Here is a 20,023-nt window from a genome sequence, read left to right as displayed (position 1 = left end):
GCCAAATAATGTGCTCCTTACCTCTAATCAGTTGTTAAATAGCCTGAATCTCACAGCTGAGACACTGGATGAGGGCTTTGAATTCAGCTCAGGATTCCACTTGTGTGTGTGGTTTTGAGTATAAAAACCTGTTCTTTCCTTGTCCATAGGTTAAGTCATGACATATTTTTTTTTGATAAATATAGGAAACTTACTCCTCAAAGTCTAAAGAGACTGAGTTATTCACTTGCACGTAAAACACATATCAACTGCATGTGATTACAGATATACAGTGTGCTTCAAAATGAGTCCAAAAGTGATGATGTCTGTGGCTGCAAATGTGGCAGTGTTGGAGTTTATTTTAAAGGTGTTTCAACTGGTTTTGTGTTCCTTCCAATTATATAAACCATACTTCAGTTAAAAATAAAAAGACAAAAGGCACATCATCTATTTTCATACTAATTGTTAGAACTGCCAGCTTGTGAAATTTGGCAGTGTGAACTGTCAATGTTGCCATCAGTGAAAGTTCCATTAACAAAGAAATAAATTACAAAAAGACCTGCCCCCCCAAACCCTCCTCTTTTATAATTCAAAAAACAAGCTGTTATGAAGACCAGGGAATGGATTTGCTGTTAAAAAATACTTTGAAGGTAAAAAATTCAAGGCTAGACAGGCAACACGAAGATCCAAGATATAAAATGAGGACCCATTCCAGAATCATCCATCCTTTTACCATCAGTTATCAATGCTTCCTGCCCTCTGTCTTACTGGCTGTTTATTCCAAACTTCACAAATGAGAACCTTTCCACATCAACAAAGAAACAAATCTATGTGTTCATAAGTGCTATGGAGTGAATCTGTGTACATGTATCTGCCATGGATTAGCTGGCCTGTGCTCATTTGGTGAATAGGAATTTGAGATTCCAGTATCAAATATTAAGTAGTACATAGGGTGTGCAGAGAAAACAGTTCTATTTCATACACATTGAGAAGGCTCTTTCCCTGGATATTCCTGTTGTGATGAGAACTCCTTAGAGGAACATCAAGAAGATTTTTTATTTTGAGAAGACTTTGAGGAGAGAGTACTACTGCCCTCATGCCATAAGTACTTTCTTCATTCTTGTAATTTATGAGGTGACTCACTCATCCCTTCTATCTGACTGATATAATCACACAGACTTAATTCAAGCAAATATCTGAAATAGTGGGAAAAAGGGGGAATTTTGCAAGTTATTACATATCCTCTCTGAAGGAAAAGCTCAAATTTCATTTGTTCATTTTACTGGTTAAATTTTTTGTAATGTGGGGGGTAGGAGGAGGACAAAAAAAAAAGGATTAGTTGTGTTGCAATGCTAATGAGCACATTTGCAAGGCTCTGCCAGAAACTCTGTGCTTCAGCTTGCTTTTATTAGTCATTTTGGAAGATGTCTTAGTTGCAATTGCACAAAAAGCATTGTCAGGGCTTTTATATTTTCTCGTTTAGAATACTATGACATTATTTGGAGAGGAACTAGTTCTGCAGCACATAAGACAGTATCAGTACTGTATAATACAGCAGCTAGACTCATTTTGCAGTGTGATTACAAAACCCATCACAGTGAATTATACAGCAAGTTAAATTGGTTTCCACCTTCTGCAAATCCAGAGTATTATCTTGCACAAATAGTGTACAAATGTAGAAATAATACAAGTCCAACTTATCTGAACGATAGACTACAGAAAGCTTCAATTGCTCATTCCAGCAGTACTATCTGCTGCTAATGACACCTGATACATTCTGAAAGAAAAAATAATAGTGAATAGTCCCACTTTTCTTTTCCTTTTAGTAAGCTTTAATTTACTAGGACATCCTGCCACTGCAAAAAACTTTCCAAATTTGAAAAATAACTTTTTGAGTAATCTCATTTCCCTCCTCTTGGTCAGAAATACTTGTGAATGTGAGTTGCTACTGAACATTCTTTCTATTAACTAAAAAGCACCACAGAATCATACAATGGTTTGGGTTGGAAAGGACCTTAAGATCATCTAGTTCTAACCCTCTGCCATGGGAAGGGATGCCTCACACCAGACCATGTTGCCCAAGGCTCTGTGCAACCTGGCCTTGAATACCACCAGGGATGGAGCATTTATCACTTCTTTGGGCAACCTGTGCCAGGGCCTCATCACCCTCACAGTAAAGAACTTCTTCCTTATAACTAACCTGAACTTCCCTTGTTTAAGTTTAAACACATTACCTGTTTTCCTATCGCTACAGTCCCTGATGAAGAGTCCCTGCCCAGCATCCTTGTAGGCACCCTTCAGATTTAAAAGGCTGCTATGAGGTCTTCATGCAGCTTCTCTGCTCCAGTCCCCTGATGATCCTCGTGGACCTCCTCTGGACTTGCTCCAAAAGCTCCAAGTTCTTGTTACGTTGAGGACACCAGAGCTGCACACAGTACTCCAAGTGAGGTCTCACGAGAGTGGAGTAGAAGGGCAGGATCACCTCTTTGGACCTGCTGGTCATGCTTCTTTTGATGCAACTCAGGATACGGTTGGTTTCTGGGCTGCGAGCGCACACTGCCGGCTCATATTCATTTTCTCATTGACCCGCACACCCGAGTCCTTCTCTGCAGAGTTGCTCTGTATCATCTGTTGGATTGCCCTGACCCACATGTAGGACCTTGCACTTTGCATGCAGTTGGTATTGGCCTACCTCTCAAATGTGTCCAGGTCCCTCTGGATGGCATTCCTTCCCTCCAGCGTATCAACCAAACCACACAGCTTGGTGTCATCGGCAAACTTGATGAAGGCACACTCAATCCTACTGTCCATGTCACTGCCAAAGATGTTGAACAGGATCAATCCCAAACCCGATCCCTGAGGGACACCATTCGTTACTGGTCTCCAGCTGGACATCGAGCCATTGACAAGAACTCTTTACGTGCGGCCATCCAGCCAGTTCCTTATCCACCGAGTGGTCCATCCATCAAATTGATGTCACTCCAATTTAGAGACAAGGATGTCATTCAGGACAGTGTCGAACGCTTTGCACAAGCCCAGGTAGACAACATCAACTCCTTTGCCCCTATCCATCAGTTCCGTAGCCCCCTCATAAAAGGCCACCAAATTGGTCAGGCAGGATTTCCCCTTAGTGAAGCCATGCTGGCTGTCACCAAACACCTTGTTGATTTTCGTGTGCCTTAGCATGCCTTCCAGGAGAATCTGCTCCATGATTTTGCCAGGCACAAAGGTGAGACTGACTGGTCTGTAGCTCTTCGTACTGACTGGTCTTCCATTTTCCCCTTCTTGCAAATGGGGGTTATATTTCCCTTTTCCAGTCATTGGGAACTTCACCTGACTGCCATTATTTCTCAAATATGATGGACAGTGGCTTAGCAACTCCATTTGCCAGCTACTTCAGGACCCGCGGATGGATTTCATCAGACCCCATGGACTTGTGTACATTCAGGTTCTTAAGATGATCTCAAACCTGATCCTCTCCTACAGTGGGCCTAAGGTTTTCATTCTCACAGTCCCTGCACCTGCCTTCCAAGGCTTGAGTGGCACAGTCAGCGCACTTCCCGGTAAAGACTGAGGCAAAGAAGTCACTGAGAACCTCAGCCTTCTCCAAATCCAAGGTAGCCAGTTCTCCCATTTCCTTCCTGAGAGAGGCCATGTTATCCCTAGTCTGTCTTTTGTTAGCGACATATCTATAGAAGCCTTTTCTGTTATCTCTGATATCCCTGGTAAAAATTAGCTTTAGATCATCATTAGCTTTAGATTTCTCAGCATAATTTAAAATATAAAACAGACCTTTGGTATAAATAACTCAGACTATTCACTATAGATCTTCCTATGATAGGGTTTTGTATTGCTTCTAGTCATGTATTTTACTTTTTTTATGCAACACTTAAACTCATTTAAGTAATAATACAATCTTCTGAAAACTAAGCCACATGTATACAGTAGTTTGTTGGGATTTTGGGTTTTTGTTGTGTGGGATTTTTATTTGTTTTAAAAAACAAATAGGACAATAAGAGAGAAGGAATAGAACTTGGTGAATTTAACTATCCTGGCCTACCATCTTGTTTCCAGTCACTGAATGCATTAGCTGAAACAGAGCTGTCTTACGTATCAATGAACTTACTTCCTAACATTATGCTCACAATATTATGGCTCAGGGTAGCTGAACTGGTGTATAGAAGGGTAGGGAAAAAGAGAAAAGTAGTCAAATAGTTCAATTAAGGCTGAAATTATACCCCAGGAAAATGAGATACGGAAACCGACTGCTGCCAATGTTTCCTCCAGCTGGACAGACCTTGAAGAAGCTTTTTAAGCCCATTTATCCATTTCTGAATTCTATGACCATGCAATCTGTTAAAAAAAAAAATTGTCACACACATATGTAAGTATATGCAACTGCATGGATATAGTACAGTTGATGTATTTTTCTCTGTATATTAAAATCAGCAGTTCCATCTCTATTAGAGCTGTACAAATAAAGTTGATTCTAACATACTGCAGACATTCTGTCTGCTCTCCAGACTGAGAATTCTTACTGCTGTGCTGCAAGATAGTTGATGGAATTTGGAGTTGCCATAGTGTTGAATGTTTCTCCTGTGATCAGCAGCTGCTGATATAAATGAAAATCTTCAGCCATTTTTTCTCCTGTATATTTCATAGTCATCTCAAATTCATCACAGACACATGATACCAAGTAAAAAATGGATTGAGTCTAAATGAGCTTTCTATTACTTGATTTCAAGGTCATAGCACACAAGTAACATATGCTTTCAGTTACTATAAGAGAGAGAATGTGTTGAAGACCTGTAGTTGTCTAGGTTGTATTTAGTAGCCATGTATACACACTCAGTTCACAGTACTTGCATACTTAAATGCCTGAGCTGAGTTTTGTGTCTGTACAATGTACAGGCCAAAAACTTCAACTTCCATCTTTTATGTGTGGGATGATTTACCTTAGCAATTCTGACGAATGAGTGTAAGACTTAGCTAGGTGAAGGCAAGCCAGAATCAACGGGACTCTAAAGTGCTTGGCACTTGTAAAAGATTTTGAGAATTTAATTCTAAAATTTATCGGTATTAATAATTCTAATTTAATGCATTTTCCTTGTCGCTTACGAGTCAATTGCTAATTAAATGTTGTTGAAAAAGATGAATTACCATTTTACATGCTTTAAAAGAATGTCGCTAATATGTCTAAGTCTGGATGTGTAATGTAGAACAATGTGGTTCTAATCCTCCTAAATACTGTTGTTATCCAAAACAATTTTATACTGAATTAATTTCCTTGTCAAAAAAGGAGAAGTACTGGGAAACTTAATGATCAACATTTAACCCTCTAATATGTATTAGTATGAAATTTATATTCAAATCACATGGAATTAGTTTGCAGAATGAATCATTTCCCTTTGGTGGAGCAACAATGACTTCGAGAAATAGCTCGTCACTATTCATTCATCACAAATTCATTATTTCTTTTCTCCCCTTTGCATTGTAGATATTCATGTTTAAAGCCTGTATAAATGCACGATTTACAGCTATGCTCAGCAGTAGTAGCTACCATCTCTTTTTGACTGACAATGATGAGATTTCTGTCATGCTTTGCCTCTCCTACGGTGCCACTGATGGGATTTTTTTCCTGGAAATCTTATTACTGAATGTGCTGTCGTGGTCTCAGATGGAACTTTCAATCAAAAAGGCAATCAGAAGGTTATCCTTTTGTGAGTTTTCCTACAAAAGAGCTTTGCAAAACTTTACAGTATATACTGTAACTCATAGTCACAGGTGCTTGCCCTGAACACTTTGTGACTATAGACAATAATGTGATCCATATCTCACAGTGCCTTTCTTTCTTTGCTCCCAGGACTGGGACATAGGCTAGAAATTGGGTTAGTCTAAGTTTTGAATCAGACTTTTCCATTTACACTACTATTAGATTTGGCACGGCAATTCAGAACACCCCAGCACTTTCTGCAAGTGATGAGTAAGAATCTGTTTGGTTGTTATCACAATCTGTTACATAAACATGTTTGATTTCATTGAAATCTTCATGACTCTTCTTTTCTATCTTTAGATGACTTCACTGTGTCGTTTATAGTATTACCAAAATTGCTAGATAAAGTTATTCAGAGGCTTTTTTTTTTTTTTAAATGCAAAGTAACTTAAATGAATTGGATACTTCATGAATTTCAATAAAATCTTTATAATACAAATAGAAATGCTGTCAGCATATTAGTTGTCCACAAACTACAGATGTTAAAGCCAGCCATGCCACAGCTAAAGCAGAGTAAATGTTTCCATTTTGAAATACAGGCAAAATTGGGAATAATGCATTAAGATGGTTTTGCTTGCAGAACAAATATTACTGAGGAGCTTAAGGAGAAGGGATTGTTTTTCCTAGCAATACTGTAACAAAAAAAGTGTGAGGTTATTTTTCATCTTGGCACAGTGAATTACACACACGTTAACTCCTGTGGTCACAGGCTGCTGCATATCTAATTCTGCAAACACTGTCAAAAATTGTTTCAAATATTATCCTTTTTTATTTTGACTGTATTAAATGAATAAATAAATGATGTTGAAGGAACTATGTTCCTCAAAAAAACTATGAGGTTATTCAGGCAGATTCCTTTCTGCAGTGTCCAGGTAAAACTGGAAGAAAAGCAATAACGAGAAAAGTATTTATAAAAATATATTTCACAAAGTAGGAAACAATACAGGAGTTTCTCTGGATACAGTACATGGAGTAAATAAACAAACAATAATATAGCTTCAAAACAAAGTAGAAAATTAAAATGATTTGCATGTAATATGTAGTTTTATTATACAATTGCTACTTCTAAATGGCAAGTTTGCATTACAAATTGAGTATGCTTGCAGCTTCTAGTGTTCTTTCTCTGTGTGTAAGAGCCCTGGTGCATCACTATGAATATTATAGAAAAGAAACGCTAATAACATAAGCAGTAAAATTATGTACACACTGGTTCCTGCTCTAATACAGTGGAGAACTATAAGCATGTTTTTTACTGTACTGTGTTATGTGTGGATTTCTAAAAGTCTATAGTTTAAATATTCACATGAACCAGTTTACTTCCAGCTGTTTGTGCTTGTATTAAAAACACCAGGAACTAGATTTACGATGAAGATATAAAACTGTCAAGTTTTCTGTGGGAAAGTTTTATTTCTGCTAGCATTCTCTTAAAATTCAGCTACTGCAAATGGATAGGTAACTGCTTTATCTGGCAACCATTTGTCATTTTTCTTTTCAAAATGTACATGTATTAAACATTCATTATATATAGAAAAAGATCTAACAGATATAATTTAGTTTTCTTCATAATCTTACTCTATAGATTACCAGGCTTAATAAATAAAAGCAGCAATGGACATCAATAAAATATTTATTTCAAAGATTAAACAAATAAATTCAATCTTTTGCAATAAAATCAGCAATTCTTTCATATAAGTACATCCCCTTTAACAGTTGTTTGTTTTTTGTTTTTTTTTTACTTTCATGAGACAAAACACAGAACTGAACCTTCTTCTATAAAAAGATCCTTTTTTACAGCAAGGTTTTGTAGCCCTGCCTTTCAATCTCTGCACATTAGTAGGATTTATTACCCATCACTGGAATGGATTAAGAACATGTGAATATTTTAAGGCTTGACACAATATTTAAAGATGTATTTAGTCTGTGGTTACATGGCCAATGATACTGTATGTACAATGTATGGTCACTGCACAGTAGAAGCCAGTAGGAATTTACAATGCTGTTTCTGTTCAGCATCGCTATGAAAACCAAGATATTGCTTGTAACATTTCTGTGGTGGGATCTTTGTTGGCAATGCAGAAACAAACCATTAGCTTTACACATACTGGCAGGACCTACTGTTCAACAGCAAAATCCCTGCAAGTCAATTTTCTAAGAAAGCACCGATTGCTTTTTGTTCTTTTCAATTCACTGAAGATAATCAAAGATCAAAATCCCCATATTTAGAGTGGTCAAGTGAATATCAAATATCCAAAGACTTATAGACACTCCACATACTTTACTTCACACTCCACAAGACTTAACCTCCTAACATATACTTTTTTTTGGTTCAACATTACAATGTAGTTGATTTTATAGATGATTGGCGCTAAACTTGCCTCTAAAACAAAAAGCCACATTAGTTTTAACTAACAGCAGTGGCTCTAGAATATTACATGATCATTAAGTCAACAGTGAAGAAGTTTGCTATCCCCTGTCAAGTTTCTTTGTCACTTTCTCCAACTGAGTAAAGTTCTCCAAGTCTTTTAAAGCGAGGACCCCATTCACTGAGGTAGTCAAAATTCTGATCTGAGTCTGATGTAGAGGACTCCAATGAGCTAAGGGAACCGGCCGCTGACCCTCTTCCTTCATAGCCATAAATCTGGATAGAGTCATATGGTGGAGCTGTGGGATCATTATCGGCTTCATGAAGCCTTACATTAATAAATTCATCCACATCAACACCATTAGGAACAGGTGCAAGACCCTGCCTGGGCATAAACTGAAGGTCAGGCTTAATATCCTTACGAGGCAAAAATCCATTAATTCCATCCGGATTTTGCAAAGTCGCAATGTCAAAAGCCTCTGTATCTTCTTCTCCACCTCCTTCATCATCATAGCGAATAATATTTTCCCTCACATCTTCATCATCTTTAATGATTAGAGGCTCATTCTTATGTCTTCTTAGTGTTACAAACAGCACTACAATGACTGCAAAAAGAGCATCACAGTCTGGTTAGGGAAAAAATCCAATCAAAGCACTACATGTTAAGCACAGTTATGGAAGGTGATAGGTTGCTTTTTGTGAAAATAAGAGTCATAAAGGTATTAAAAAGCTGAAAAACCTATAACCTTACCCCTATTTGAGTGATGAAAATTTTATCAGAAGCTCTGGGTAGTTCTCTAGTTTTATCTTACAAGCTTATATCTGAAGCTCAATTTTATGTAAGAGGTAAGATTTCATATATTTCCATTTTTGAGCCTTGAATTTAGACAACAACTTTTCCCTTTGGAAAAGTTACAAACCTAGGTGAAGTAAAGCTATCATCATTCATTGAACATAGTCTATAACGATCTGCTTTATGGATGGAGTTTTCCAAAATCAGAGGGTGTTTTTCTGAAAACATAGCCCTGATGACAGCAGGAAATCAGTGTCTTTTTTTACATGTTGCAACAGACTCACGTTATTTAACTGAAAAAAAGAGTAAGACAGTAAGGGAGAAAGAAAGAGCTTAAATACATCAGTGTCAGAATCATGGACAGGTGCATAAAAATCTCTGAACTGGTTACACGGTTGTTTTTGCAGCTTTATGCTGAAATCTCAACTGTAAAGTGAAGCTGCAAAGCACAGAAACAGGTCTCTTCCTTCATTGTTCTCTCCCCCACTTGATGATGTATACAAATTTTATATGTTTTATTAAGATATACAGTGTTTCTTATACTGTAAAACTGTAATGTCTCTTATACCACTGCAATCCAGAATAAACTCATGCATCTCTTAGAATATAAAAGAAATCTATTTTCCATCAGGTATCCAATTGGATTTTCAGGCTCATATTCCATACTTGTTTATTATATAACTTGTGTGTAATATTACTTGAGATTGGTACTTTGCTTTATAGGCTTTTGTTCCATTCTTAGCACAGTAGAGATGCAGTCCTGACATTAGACTGTATGTCCTTCTATGTGCCGTCTTTGCTTACTTCCAGCCACCCAGGAATCAAAAACATTTGCAACAACACACTGTGAAATGGATACATACCTAGCAGCAGAATGATGCATGCTAATATTGCAATTAGGGCTCCCATACTTAATCCTATGGGAAGTACATATGCTTCAACATTACAGGACTGGACAATACCATCACTGCTGCAACCACAGACTCGAATGGTGAGAGTACTAGTGCTGCTCATGGGAGGATTCCCACTATCACTGATTATGATGGGCAGTAGATACACTTCTTGCTTCTGCCGGCTGAATCCACTATGCTTTGCCATTATGCTGAGAGTATTATCTGTAAAATGGAAAGTTTGCATCGTTTCAAAACATAGAATAATTGATAAACCCATGGCTTTTTCTTGATGAATTCAGAAAACACACACAAACACAAATGCACTTTGTTATACTCATTATACCAGCAGCATGTGACATACAAATCATTCCCCTTTCTGTCTGGCTGCCCGTGCCCCAGGTGAATGAGTGCACCATATGTGTTTTCTTGTGTCCTGTGGTAACCCCTCACTTTCTTCACTGTATGCATCCTTATAGATGTCCTCCCATCATGATTCATCACTGTTTCAAATCACAAAGTCATAAAAACTCAACCAGTACAACAAAGACAAATTAAATGTTAACATAACCAAAATTCAATAAAGCATACTGATAATTTTAAACAAATGTTCCATCAATTAGAAATACAAACTGCACAATATTTTGTCCTGCTATATTCTTTTTAATAATAAGCAATATAAAGACAAACAAATGAAAAGCTGAATGAGTTAGAAGTTGTAGGCCTAATTTTTGGTGATAAACATTTATTGGGCCTCAATGATGAAAATACAACAAACTAAACCAGACCAAATGTGTGTTCTCTGAAGGCAGTGAGCGAAAATGAGTACAAGACATTCTTACCTCTGCACCCGCATGCAGGTACTGAATTTTACAAACATACGGAGGCGTCTGACTATATGGCCTCCTACCCAGACATAAAGTTACACAGTTGAACCTCTTACACTCACTCAGATTGCAGTTCACCCTCATAATGATTACAAGCTGATTTTCCTTAAGCGTAATCATATAGAATCTATGGTGTACAATTGTAAGCATTACAGATTCCAGACATCTAACAACATACTACTGTCAACTCTTAATGATCCTGTGTGTGCCACTATGCTCAGATATAAATCATGATTAGTGAGCATGTCAAATATGCAAAACATTTTAATTTATTTACATACTTAAACATTCACTTTAGCTTTTACCTGCTTTATTCTGTGGAATAAAAAAAAAAGATTAATTCAGCTTTATGATTTATATGCTAAGGGAGTGCATGTTGACTTGTACTAGTTTGTTTTTTGTGTTCTTTCATCAAAAATAACACCACAAATTAATGCAAGGATACTAATGCATGCAGAATAGGAACCTGTGTGTGTGCTACTGAGGGATCCGATGACAGTTTAAAAATCAAGCTGCACATCATATTTGAGAAAAGGAGATTGTTGCTCTTTTCATGAATATCTCTTCTCCTGTGCTACCAAAGTTAATTCTCCAAAGGTATCATGAACAAGAGTAAGCCTCTTGGTATTTTATGCAATAAAATGGGCACATGGAATCACTAAATGCCATTCCATGGAGGAAAAGAAATTACTGAGAATTATATGGTAGGCATAAGGGAAAGGAGACTTGGAAGGCAGGCATAGTTCATATGACAGATGCAACAAAGACCCTGTTCTGGAGCTTAAAGTCAAAAAAGTCTGAAGTGCCTGATAACGTGTATGCAGACACACAGAGTGACTCGAAGCAAGCTTTGTATCTACTTTGATCTTGGTACTGGTCACTCACTTGAAAACATGAAACAGTTCAGCAACATTTCATTTTTACTAACTGTCATCACCAGGAACATCTCTGACAGCCCATGGTATTTGTGCAGCATTTATTACTGCCCCGACATAAAAGACACATGTACGCTCTAAATAGCTGGCATTCTATGAAGTACAAAAGCCAGGGAAAGATGCAGAGCAGGAAGAAGGAGAAAACATTTATGAAGCAAATACTATAAAAGCTTTTTTCACACCCCAAAATAAATCAATTTTAAATGCAGTATTTTATAAGTCTTTCTTAGTAAAAAGGCAAATTAGTAAGGAATAAAGGTAGTTATAGAAATATATTGCTTACAGAATGAAGCATTACTGAACTTTATCATGTCCTGAGTCTATGTCAAGATATCAATCAGTAGATAACTTCTACAATTAATTCATTACTGCCATAAGAAAAAGGTGAAGAAAGACTATTTGGTGTTTAGGGACAATTGTAACTACAAGGGTAATTGTCTCACACAAGAGAAAGCAAGCAAGCTTGTTTTCCCATTCAGTGACTAAGAAACTGAACTTCAGGTAGGCTCCTTCTGAAGTTCGGGGTCTTTGATTTTGCAGTCCATGGTGGAACCACCTAGCTATCATTCTTACACAGCCTAGAGAGGTTCTTACTATAATTTATATTGCAGATTATGTAATCATTTCAGCATTTTTTTCATAGCATTTAGAGTATGTAACACATGAAGATCAACCTAAAATTAACTACTTTATAAAGCAGTATAAATATGGTAACTTTGTAATACCTTTGCAGAACAAAAAGGATCCCTAATGATTTTTTTTCCAGGAGCTTTTATCTATTCAAGTTGGAAACAGTCACATCACAACTGATGGCACCTTGGAGCTAAATAAATAGCCTAGTCCTTCCCTGTGCCCTTTTTAAAATTAAAGGAAGCAGATGTGTTTACTGAAGATAAAGTTCAGGTATAAGTTCTTAAGAATTCTGACAACTCAAATAAGACCAAACTCCCCGACAACACCCAGTGTCATATGTGCTACTGTGATGCAGTGGAAAAAGTCAAGTATGTTTTAAGTTAACAACTAGCACATATTTAGAATTAAGCAAAAACTGCACTCATTCTTGGCTGAATGTGTCAGAGATTTAAGCACACATGTGTGCAAGTTAAACCACTTCCAGTGTCACGCTTGATTTCTAGCTGAGCTGCAAGGAACAAAAGGAAAGGTTATGTTAGTAAAATTATATTGTAGCTAAGTTTTCCTGAATACTGGTGTAAACTCTGGTAAAGGAAGAGTGACCACCACACCTACCGGAATGTCCAAATGTACATTTTTTGTCTGATAGCATTTTTCTTCCTCTGCACCTCCGTCCCCCCTCATTTCAAATAAAGAAAAATAAATTTATCTTTTTGTTATCATTTGACTTTCTCCTGCAAAATTAAAAATATCTCAGCATAAGTTGCATCTTTAATCTTTTTGCTTCAACCTTTCAAAGGAGAAAAAAACCTATGTGGGGCTCAATTTCCATCTCTTTCTTTCTGATACAAATCCTACTCAGAAGTGTCACATCTGTAGTCATTTATTCAGAACTCCAGAGACTTTTACAATTATATTACGCAGTGACTTGTGCACTAGAAATTTGAATTGATACAGCCTGTTCCTTCCTGTAAACTTGGTACAGTCCTTCTCTGTCCCAGCTGGAGGAAAGGATTGATACGTTGAGCCCCAGCATCCCTGCCCTTTATAGATATGCAAGAGATAAAGCACCTGCTTTAGGAAGAAATTATTAAAAAAAAAGAAGCTGCTTGTGTTGGGAACAGCTTCAGATCCTCCCACCTTTCTGACATGCTCACTGCTGCTCTACCTAGTTCAAAAAATTCTAGTAAGCCAGAATCAGAGAGTAAAACAAAGTAGAAAAGGAAGAGTATTATAAAGAGACAAATAGAAGAGGGCAGAAAAAACAAAAGGAAGGAGGAGAGATGGAGGAAATAAGGTGCTCATTTTTGTCAATCAGTGAAGCTAGGCTGAGTATAAGAAAGTACCTTATACCAGTAATAGTTACTAATTCAAGTTCAAAAGAAATGAGATAAAGTAAAAGATACATAAGATATTTGGGACATTTAACCTGGACTATTTAAGTGTAAACAAAGTTGTAATGGCAGAACAGTCATTACTATGTAAGAAGAGATGCAAGACAAGGAGAAAAGAGAGTAACCTTTTTTTTTTAACAGATATTTTTACAGATATTTTCTTCTTTTTTTCCCCTAAAAACTGTTGTGTTAGACTAAAGCTGAATTTGTTGTGCCCAGAAAGAAACTGTCCATCAGAAGCAGTCATTAGCAAAAGCAAAATGAAATAACCAAATTGTTTTACCAATGGATGGCAAGTATTCAATTTTGCCTTGGGAACTCTGTTCAGCAACAAAGTCCTTCCCTTTCTTTGCTATGTCCTAAAATAAATATACCTTGGTGGAGTTGTGACTCTTGAGTGAAGAACAATGACTCTCTCATTACTATTTTAGTTGTTTCCTAGGAAAATAAATTCTAGCAGCTGATCAGCAATAAACTCAAGTTACCTGATTTTCTTTCTCCTCTCTGTGGACTTTCCCTTTCCCCATAGCTGACAAAACAGCAGGAATCTTCACCAGGAACAACCTACAGCACTGCTGCATGAATTAACTTGGCAGCAGGTGCTCAGCAGGAGAGGAGACAATCACTTTTCACTCATCTTTCCAATTAACCCACTGATCCTTCATTATAGCTCTGTCCAGGTTATTTATTTTTTCATGTTTCTTTTGGCAAAACAAGGAAAATTACACACAGAAAAAAAGAACTCCTCTCTGCTCATAAAGCTGTGAGGAAACCTGCCACAGGCAAGTTTTTATATATATGTATATATATATATATATATATATATAGTCAGTGAGGTATATTCTATTCAGGAGGTCCTTTAACATTCTTGGTCAAAATGAGCCTCCCTGAATTCTGGCCCCTTCTAGGTGGGGAAGGGATTGAAGAAGTCCACTGAAATGCCATGGTCCTATTAAATGCCATTTAACTGATGATTAATTAAATGCCATTTAACTACTGATGGTAGTCCAGTACTAACTGGACTAGCAGCTATATTGTGTCCTGCGGGCTTAAGGAATAGTGTCAGATAAGCGTTCTTAATAATTGTTTAGATCACTGGATGACTCTCAGTTTCTGACGTTTGCAAGCAGATCTGCGAAACAACCATGAAAGACTGTTATAGGAGTATCTCCTTCACTTCTGGAACAAAGTAGGACAATGCAGAAAGTCTTTACAAGTTGTCCAACGTGATTTCTAGACAGAAGTAGTTTGAATAACCACAACCAAGGACATGCTTACCACAGGGCCAGCTGCTTCCTGCAGATTGCTAACAGTTCTCAAGACCCCCTAATCTCTTTTGAGGTTCTTGGATGGAAGAGTTGGGGAAAAAAAAAAAAAGAAAAAAGGAGTAAATTTAATACTAAGCAACTTTTGGATTTAGTGGACACAAATGACTTTAATGGCTTCAACATCAATCTGGGTGTGAAATTATCAGGCAGGGGTCAACTTCATCTTCCCCTTTGTACAATAATGCATGTTGCAATTTTAAGTCAGACAATAAAATGAAAGGACAAAAGTAAAACCCAGAAGCAGTCAGTTTACATCCAAGTGTCGTTTTCTATGCACGCTTTATTGCATTTCTTTAATTCCATCATGGTCTTTAATATTTTGAGATCAGTGGACTTCCCTGCTGTGTAACCTTAAACCTACGTAGCTCTTTTGCTGTGTTTCTTTTTCTATCCTTTTTATAATGTTCTCAGAAAGATCAAATCATTAATGGTATTAAGGACTTTGTGGTGGAAATTGTTATCTATGCTGGATGTACTTACTTATGTGAAGAAAGAATTTTAATTGGAAACTTTGCAGCTGGAAACATTAGAATGACAGAAATATATATTTCTTCATGTTTACTAAAGATACCTTTTTGTGTACAGTTCTTAGTCTAAAACAGATTCTCTGTAATACTGAGTCGTCTGGCACAAATAGAAGACCACCAAGAATGTCCTTACTGGGATACTCCCTGCTTTTTTTTGATAACGAAAAGACAAGGACAGCTTATTCATTTCCTTTCTCAGTTCATAAATGGTATCTATTCTTACATGAAAACTTGAAATAACTGAGTAATTAAGATATCCTCATCAAGATTTCAATCGAAACGACCAAAGTACAAGCAGGAAAAACAAAACATATGACATTCTGGGAAATGTCAGCTATATAATATTTAGCAGTCATCTGCAAATGCATTAGAAAAGAATATTCTGGAGAATGTTAAGATAGCATTTCAGCTCTTTGCATAACTAGGAATTCATGTACGTGCCTCCTGTAATACTTACTATTAAATACTGGAGGCCTTGCAATGTTGAACACAGATTTTCAAAAAACCTGTAGTATTTTTTGTTTTCTTCAAAATCCAAACCTAACAACAGAGAAATAGTGGACTATAGGGAAGTTTGCAATCCCTATTTTAGAGACTAATAGAATTATCCAAGATATGGACAACTCTACACTCCTGAGCTATAAACAATACCTTAATCATTATTCTTTGCATATTTTCTCAATAATACATACCTATGAAAGAATTGACAAAAAACACATATTTAGATTGCTAGTGTCATACTGAAAAAAACAGACCAATCAATGCAGCACAACAATTCACTATTCAGAGTCCCACATGTGATAGGTCTCTGTCAACTCAACTGTTTTGAAATCTTTTTTTTATTCTCATAATCAGAAAAGCAGTGTGAAAGGATGTTCATAACCTCCTTTCTACTTTCTGAGCTAGTACAAAAACCAGAAGTAGTAACTTAAACCATAGTCCCACCAGCGTTCACCTTGTAAAAGAACACTATTCATAGATAGGCCCTGAGCTGAAAAATGGATTTGTAGGGTTCAGACTGTGCTTAACTCCAAGTTAGAAGCCTCACTGTCTTGCTTCCATGACAATGGCATTAAATGCTTTAAGAGATACACCTGTGTTAATGTAACACAGGTTTGTTGTTTTTTTTTTGTTTCTGCCACAGGCTGTAAGACATTTTGAAGGAATACATGACTAAAAGGGAACAATTTTGAGTTCGCAAGTTATAAATCTGCCAATCATTAGTAAATGAAAAACAATCTATTTTTTCATCAGTATTAGTGTAATAATTTTGTTTCATGAATAAATTTAGCATGTCATTTTTATTCCCATTTGCATGGGAACTCATAAATGTGTATATGCTAATATATACACAACTATGTCATGTGCAGTATTTTACACATATACTAGTTTGTCCTTCATAACTGTCTCAAACAAAATCCTGTTAAGAGTAGTTTACAAGAAAGATGGCCCTTTGCCTAATCTGTATGGTAAAGGCATAACAGTTCTATTCAAGTAGAAGGCTTATAAAATAATCTGAAAATAAAAGAGGCCACTTTTATAGTATATTTTGCCTGATTTATGATAGTCAAACCATATGGGCACTGAAGCATTCACAGGTATTCCAAACTGACCTGCTTTTCGTGAATGTCAAAAATTTGTGATGTCTTCGAAAAAGCAGATTGATGACTGCTATCAAATTTGATAGCACACATCAAGTTGAAAAGAAAAAAGTTTCTATGCTATAAAAATTCAGCTGACTGATCAAACTGTCTCTCCTGCACCATAATAAGTCACATGCCGTACTGACACAGGTAATAGCGATTCACAAAACGTTCCTATGACACATTAGCCAACACTCAAATGAATTTTTATCTTTCTAGAGACTAAGACTTTCTGGAATCCCTTAAAATACCAATAAGAACACAGGAAAACAGGTATTTCATAGGAGAAAATGTACTTATGAGGAGAAGAATTGCAAAATGTCACATATTTTTTACCATGATTATTTTTTTTTCTTTGCCAATATGCCTAAATAATGATAGCTTATGCCTGAAGTGAACTGCTGAATTAACTAATCAATATCAAACTAAACACATTTCCAGGTCATGTATTCCTTTGCAGAAATAAAATGTGCTGCTGGGAATTTTGAATCATGAGCAAAGTAATATTTAATCATGCATAAGAATACATCATTCTCATATGTTAAAATTTCTTGGAAAGTGAAATAATCATGTTAATACTACTCTGATGCAGAACTTGTAGTAAATAAGTTCTTGATGGAATAAAAAACCCCAGACAAATTAACTGCCAAGTATGGAATAAGAACTTCCTCCTACCTTTTTCCTTTGAAAATTGTGAACTTTAGATAATAGTCTGTATAATTTCTAGTTCTGTTCCTTTGGAAAAGTCTGAACTTTAGATAATTGTCTCTTAAGTATTCTAAAACTTTCCTTTGACCTTTAGTCCAGCAGAGCTGTAATCAAACATATCTATATGATCACTTACAATCCAGCACCAACTCTTCCATTTTGTACCTGGGTTTTTTAACCCACTCAAGGAAGGGCAGAAAAGCCCTGCTGAAAAAATGACGATGTAAAGCATGCACTGACTCTGAAACAACACTAGTTTTATTGTTAACAGGATAGAGAAATAATTAGGATATTAATTACCTCTCTCTATTTTTAATTTACAGGTGCTTCAGGCAAGTCAAACCAGGAAACTGGTCTCTGGGTCTGCTACACATTTTCCACAGTTGTTTGAACTGTACCCAACAGACCTGATTTTAATCTCACCCACTCTGCTGTTGCGTCTATCTTTTCTGAGTCCCCTGATGCCATTACGATTGACACTCCCATAATCTGAAGCAAATTCAGGCCACTGAAGATGTAAGATATGCTAAAACAGCACTGGCTTTTGCCTCACATTTTTCTCTTCTGTATTCAATAAGCCATCCACAAACTTGTTTACTAATAATCACATTGCTTTGACATGCTTTACTTTATTTGGATCACATCACTACATGGCATGTGCATTGATTGTTACATCTGTAAAGTGTAAGAATTAATGCAGGTTGCCAAGCTCTAGTTTAGAAAGAGAGATGAAATGGCTGTCAAATGTGCTTAGCATTAAAAATACATTATTAACACAGCAATTTGAATAGACTGATGGATAATTTTTGAAATCCACATATTCTAGATAATTCTATTATCTTGTTACTTTAACCAAAAAGTTTCAGAAAGTAATATTATGCTTTATAATGCTTTGATAAAATAGTGGCTATATTTTGCTTTTGAACCAAGAACTTTCCATTGCTTTGTTACCAGATTCCCACAAAATGCTGCAAAGTTAAATAAATGCCCAGCCCAGAATATTCCAAAGCTTTGACATCTGTATTTCTCTTTAGGGATAATGGATTCTTACTCTTATTCTTTCTATGAATGTGTACTTACAAGTGCACTCTAGGAGAGGAAAAAAATGAGACATAGGTAATTAAGCACCTTAGGTCACTGTGAGGTGTACAGTTTTAAACATTACATTGATTTGGGGTTCTCTTATGCTAAATCTCAAGCAGATTCAATTAAATTTATAGTATGCTTGGTAGATGATGGAAAAGTTCTAAGAATCCCATCCTATGTTCTTCACCTTCACTTCAAACACATCCTTCGATTCTTATTTCAGGGACTTCTTACTGCTAGGGTCTGGAAAGCTCAGAGTCTATGAAGTCAGTCACAGATGTTTGAATTGAAGCTTTCTTTCTATCATGTAAACTATGAATACTATAGTAAGAAAAATAAAACTTAAGCAGGAACTACTGTTTTTAAATGTGATGTGTTCTTGGCATTTAAGAGAGTTTTGCACTAAGCAAATTCACATCCACTTTTCCATGCTACAATAATTGTCATTTCTGTTCCCATACTCTATGGAACATACGCATTCACATGGCAAGAATTTAAAACAATTTACCAGTAGAGTATATAACAGTTCTTCAAAACTGAATCTAGAATTGGACACATTAACCACTTTTAAGTTTTGTTGTAACAGTTACAGAACCAAATTCGAGCCATAACAATGTATTTCTATTATGCTATTACTTTTTTTTTATAACGGTCACCTTGAAATACAGTGGCATAAAGCAGCCACCAGGCTATAAATACAACAGTCAGCATTTATTGGAATGCTGCCTATTTGTACTGGTGTTATAAAGGTCTTGTCAGCACTTCCACTACAAAATGCCAGTTTTCAGGGGTTTATAAATCTGACATAACAACTTACTATGAGAAGAAATTTAGCATATGTACTACCTGCCAAAGAGCATTGAAAATTAAAAACAATTCACATTGGCTAAAGTATTTTAAGTCATAAAATAAATTAAACAAACAAAAAAAAATTATTCAACATTTTCTTGAGCTGGTGCCACTTAAGAAAGAAACATGGCTTTGATTTTAAAAAGTACCAGATCCTGCAGTTCTAATATACACAGAATTCCCTTTAACTTCACTGAGAATAATTTCTGTGAGAGAACTGAAAGGAGTGTCATTAT

The 20,023-nt window shown here is 36.2% G+C and overlaps 1 protein-coding gene across 4 annotated transcripts in view; it reads right to left on the bottom strand.

The window, feature by feature from the left end:
- Nucleotides 1-6,657: 6,657 nt before the first annotated feature.
- Nucleotides 6,658-20,023, bottom strand: part of CDH8 (cadherin 8) — a 162,238-nt gene continuing 148,872 nt past the window's right edge. For 3 of the 4 annotated variants that reach the window (XM_062618270.1, XM_062618271.1, XM_062618272.1), the window contains 2 exons: nucleotides 9,771-10,022; nucleotides 6,658-8,719 (listed from right to left, as the gene is read on the bottom strand). In XM_062618270.1, the coding sequence (XP_062474254.1) occupies nucleotides 8,226-8,719; nucleotides 9,771-10,022 (746 nt within the window). In that variant the 3' untranslated portion in view covers nucleotides 6,658-8,225. Of the gene's footprint in view, nucleotides 8,720-9,770; nucleotides 10,023-20,023 lie in introns of those variants that run through there. The other variant, XR_009964736.1, reaches the window with a different exon arrangement.

This window comes from Pezoporus occidentalis, unplaced genomic scaffold (genome assembly GCF_034315485.1).
Source record: "Pezoporus occidentalis ecotype Australia unplaced genomic scaffold, CSIRO_AGI_Poc_V1 ctg20, whole genome shotgun sequence".
NCBI lineage: Eukaryota > Metazoa > Chordata > Aves > Psittaciformes > Psittacidae > Pezoporus > Pezoporus occidentalis.
This window is presented reverse-complemented; position numbering and strand designations above follow the sequence as displayed.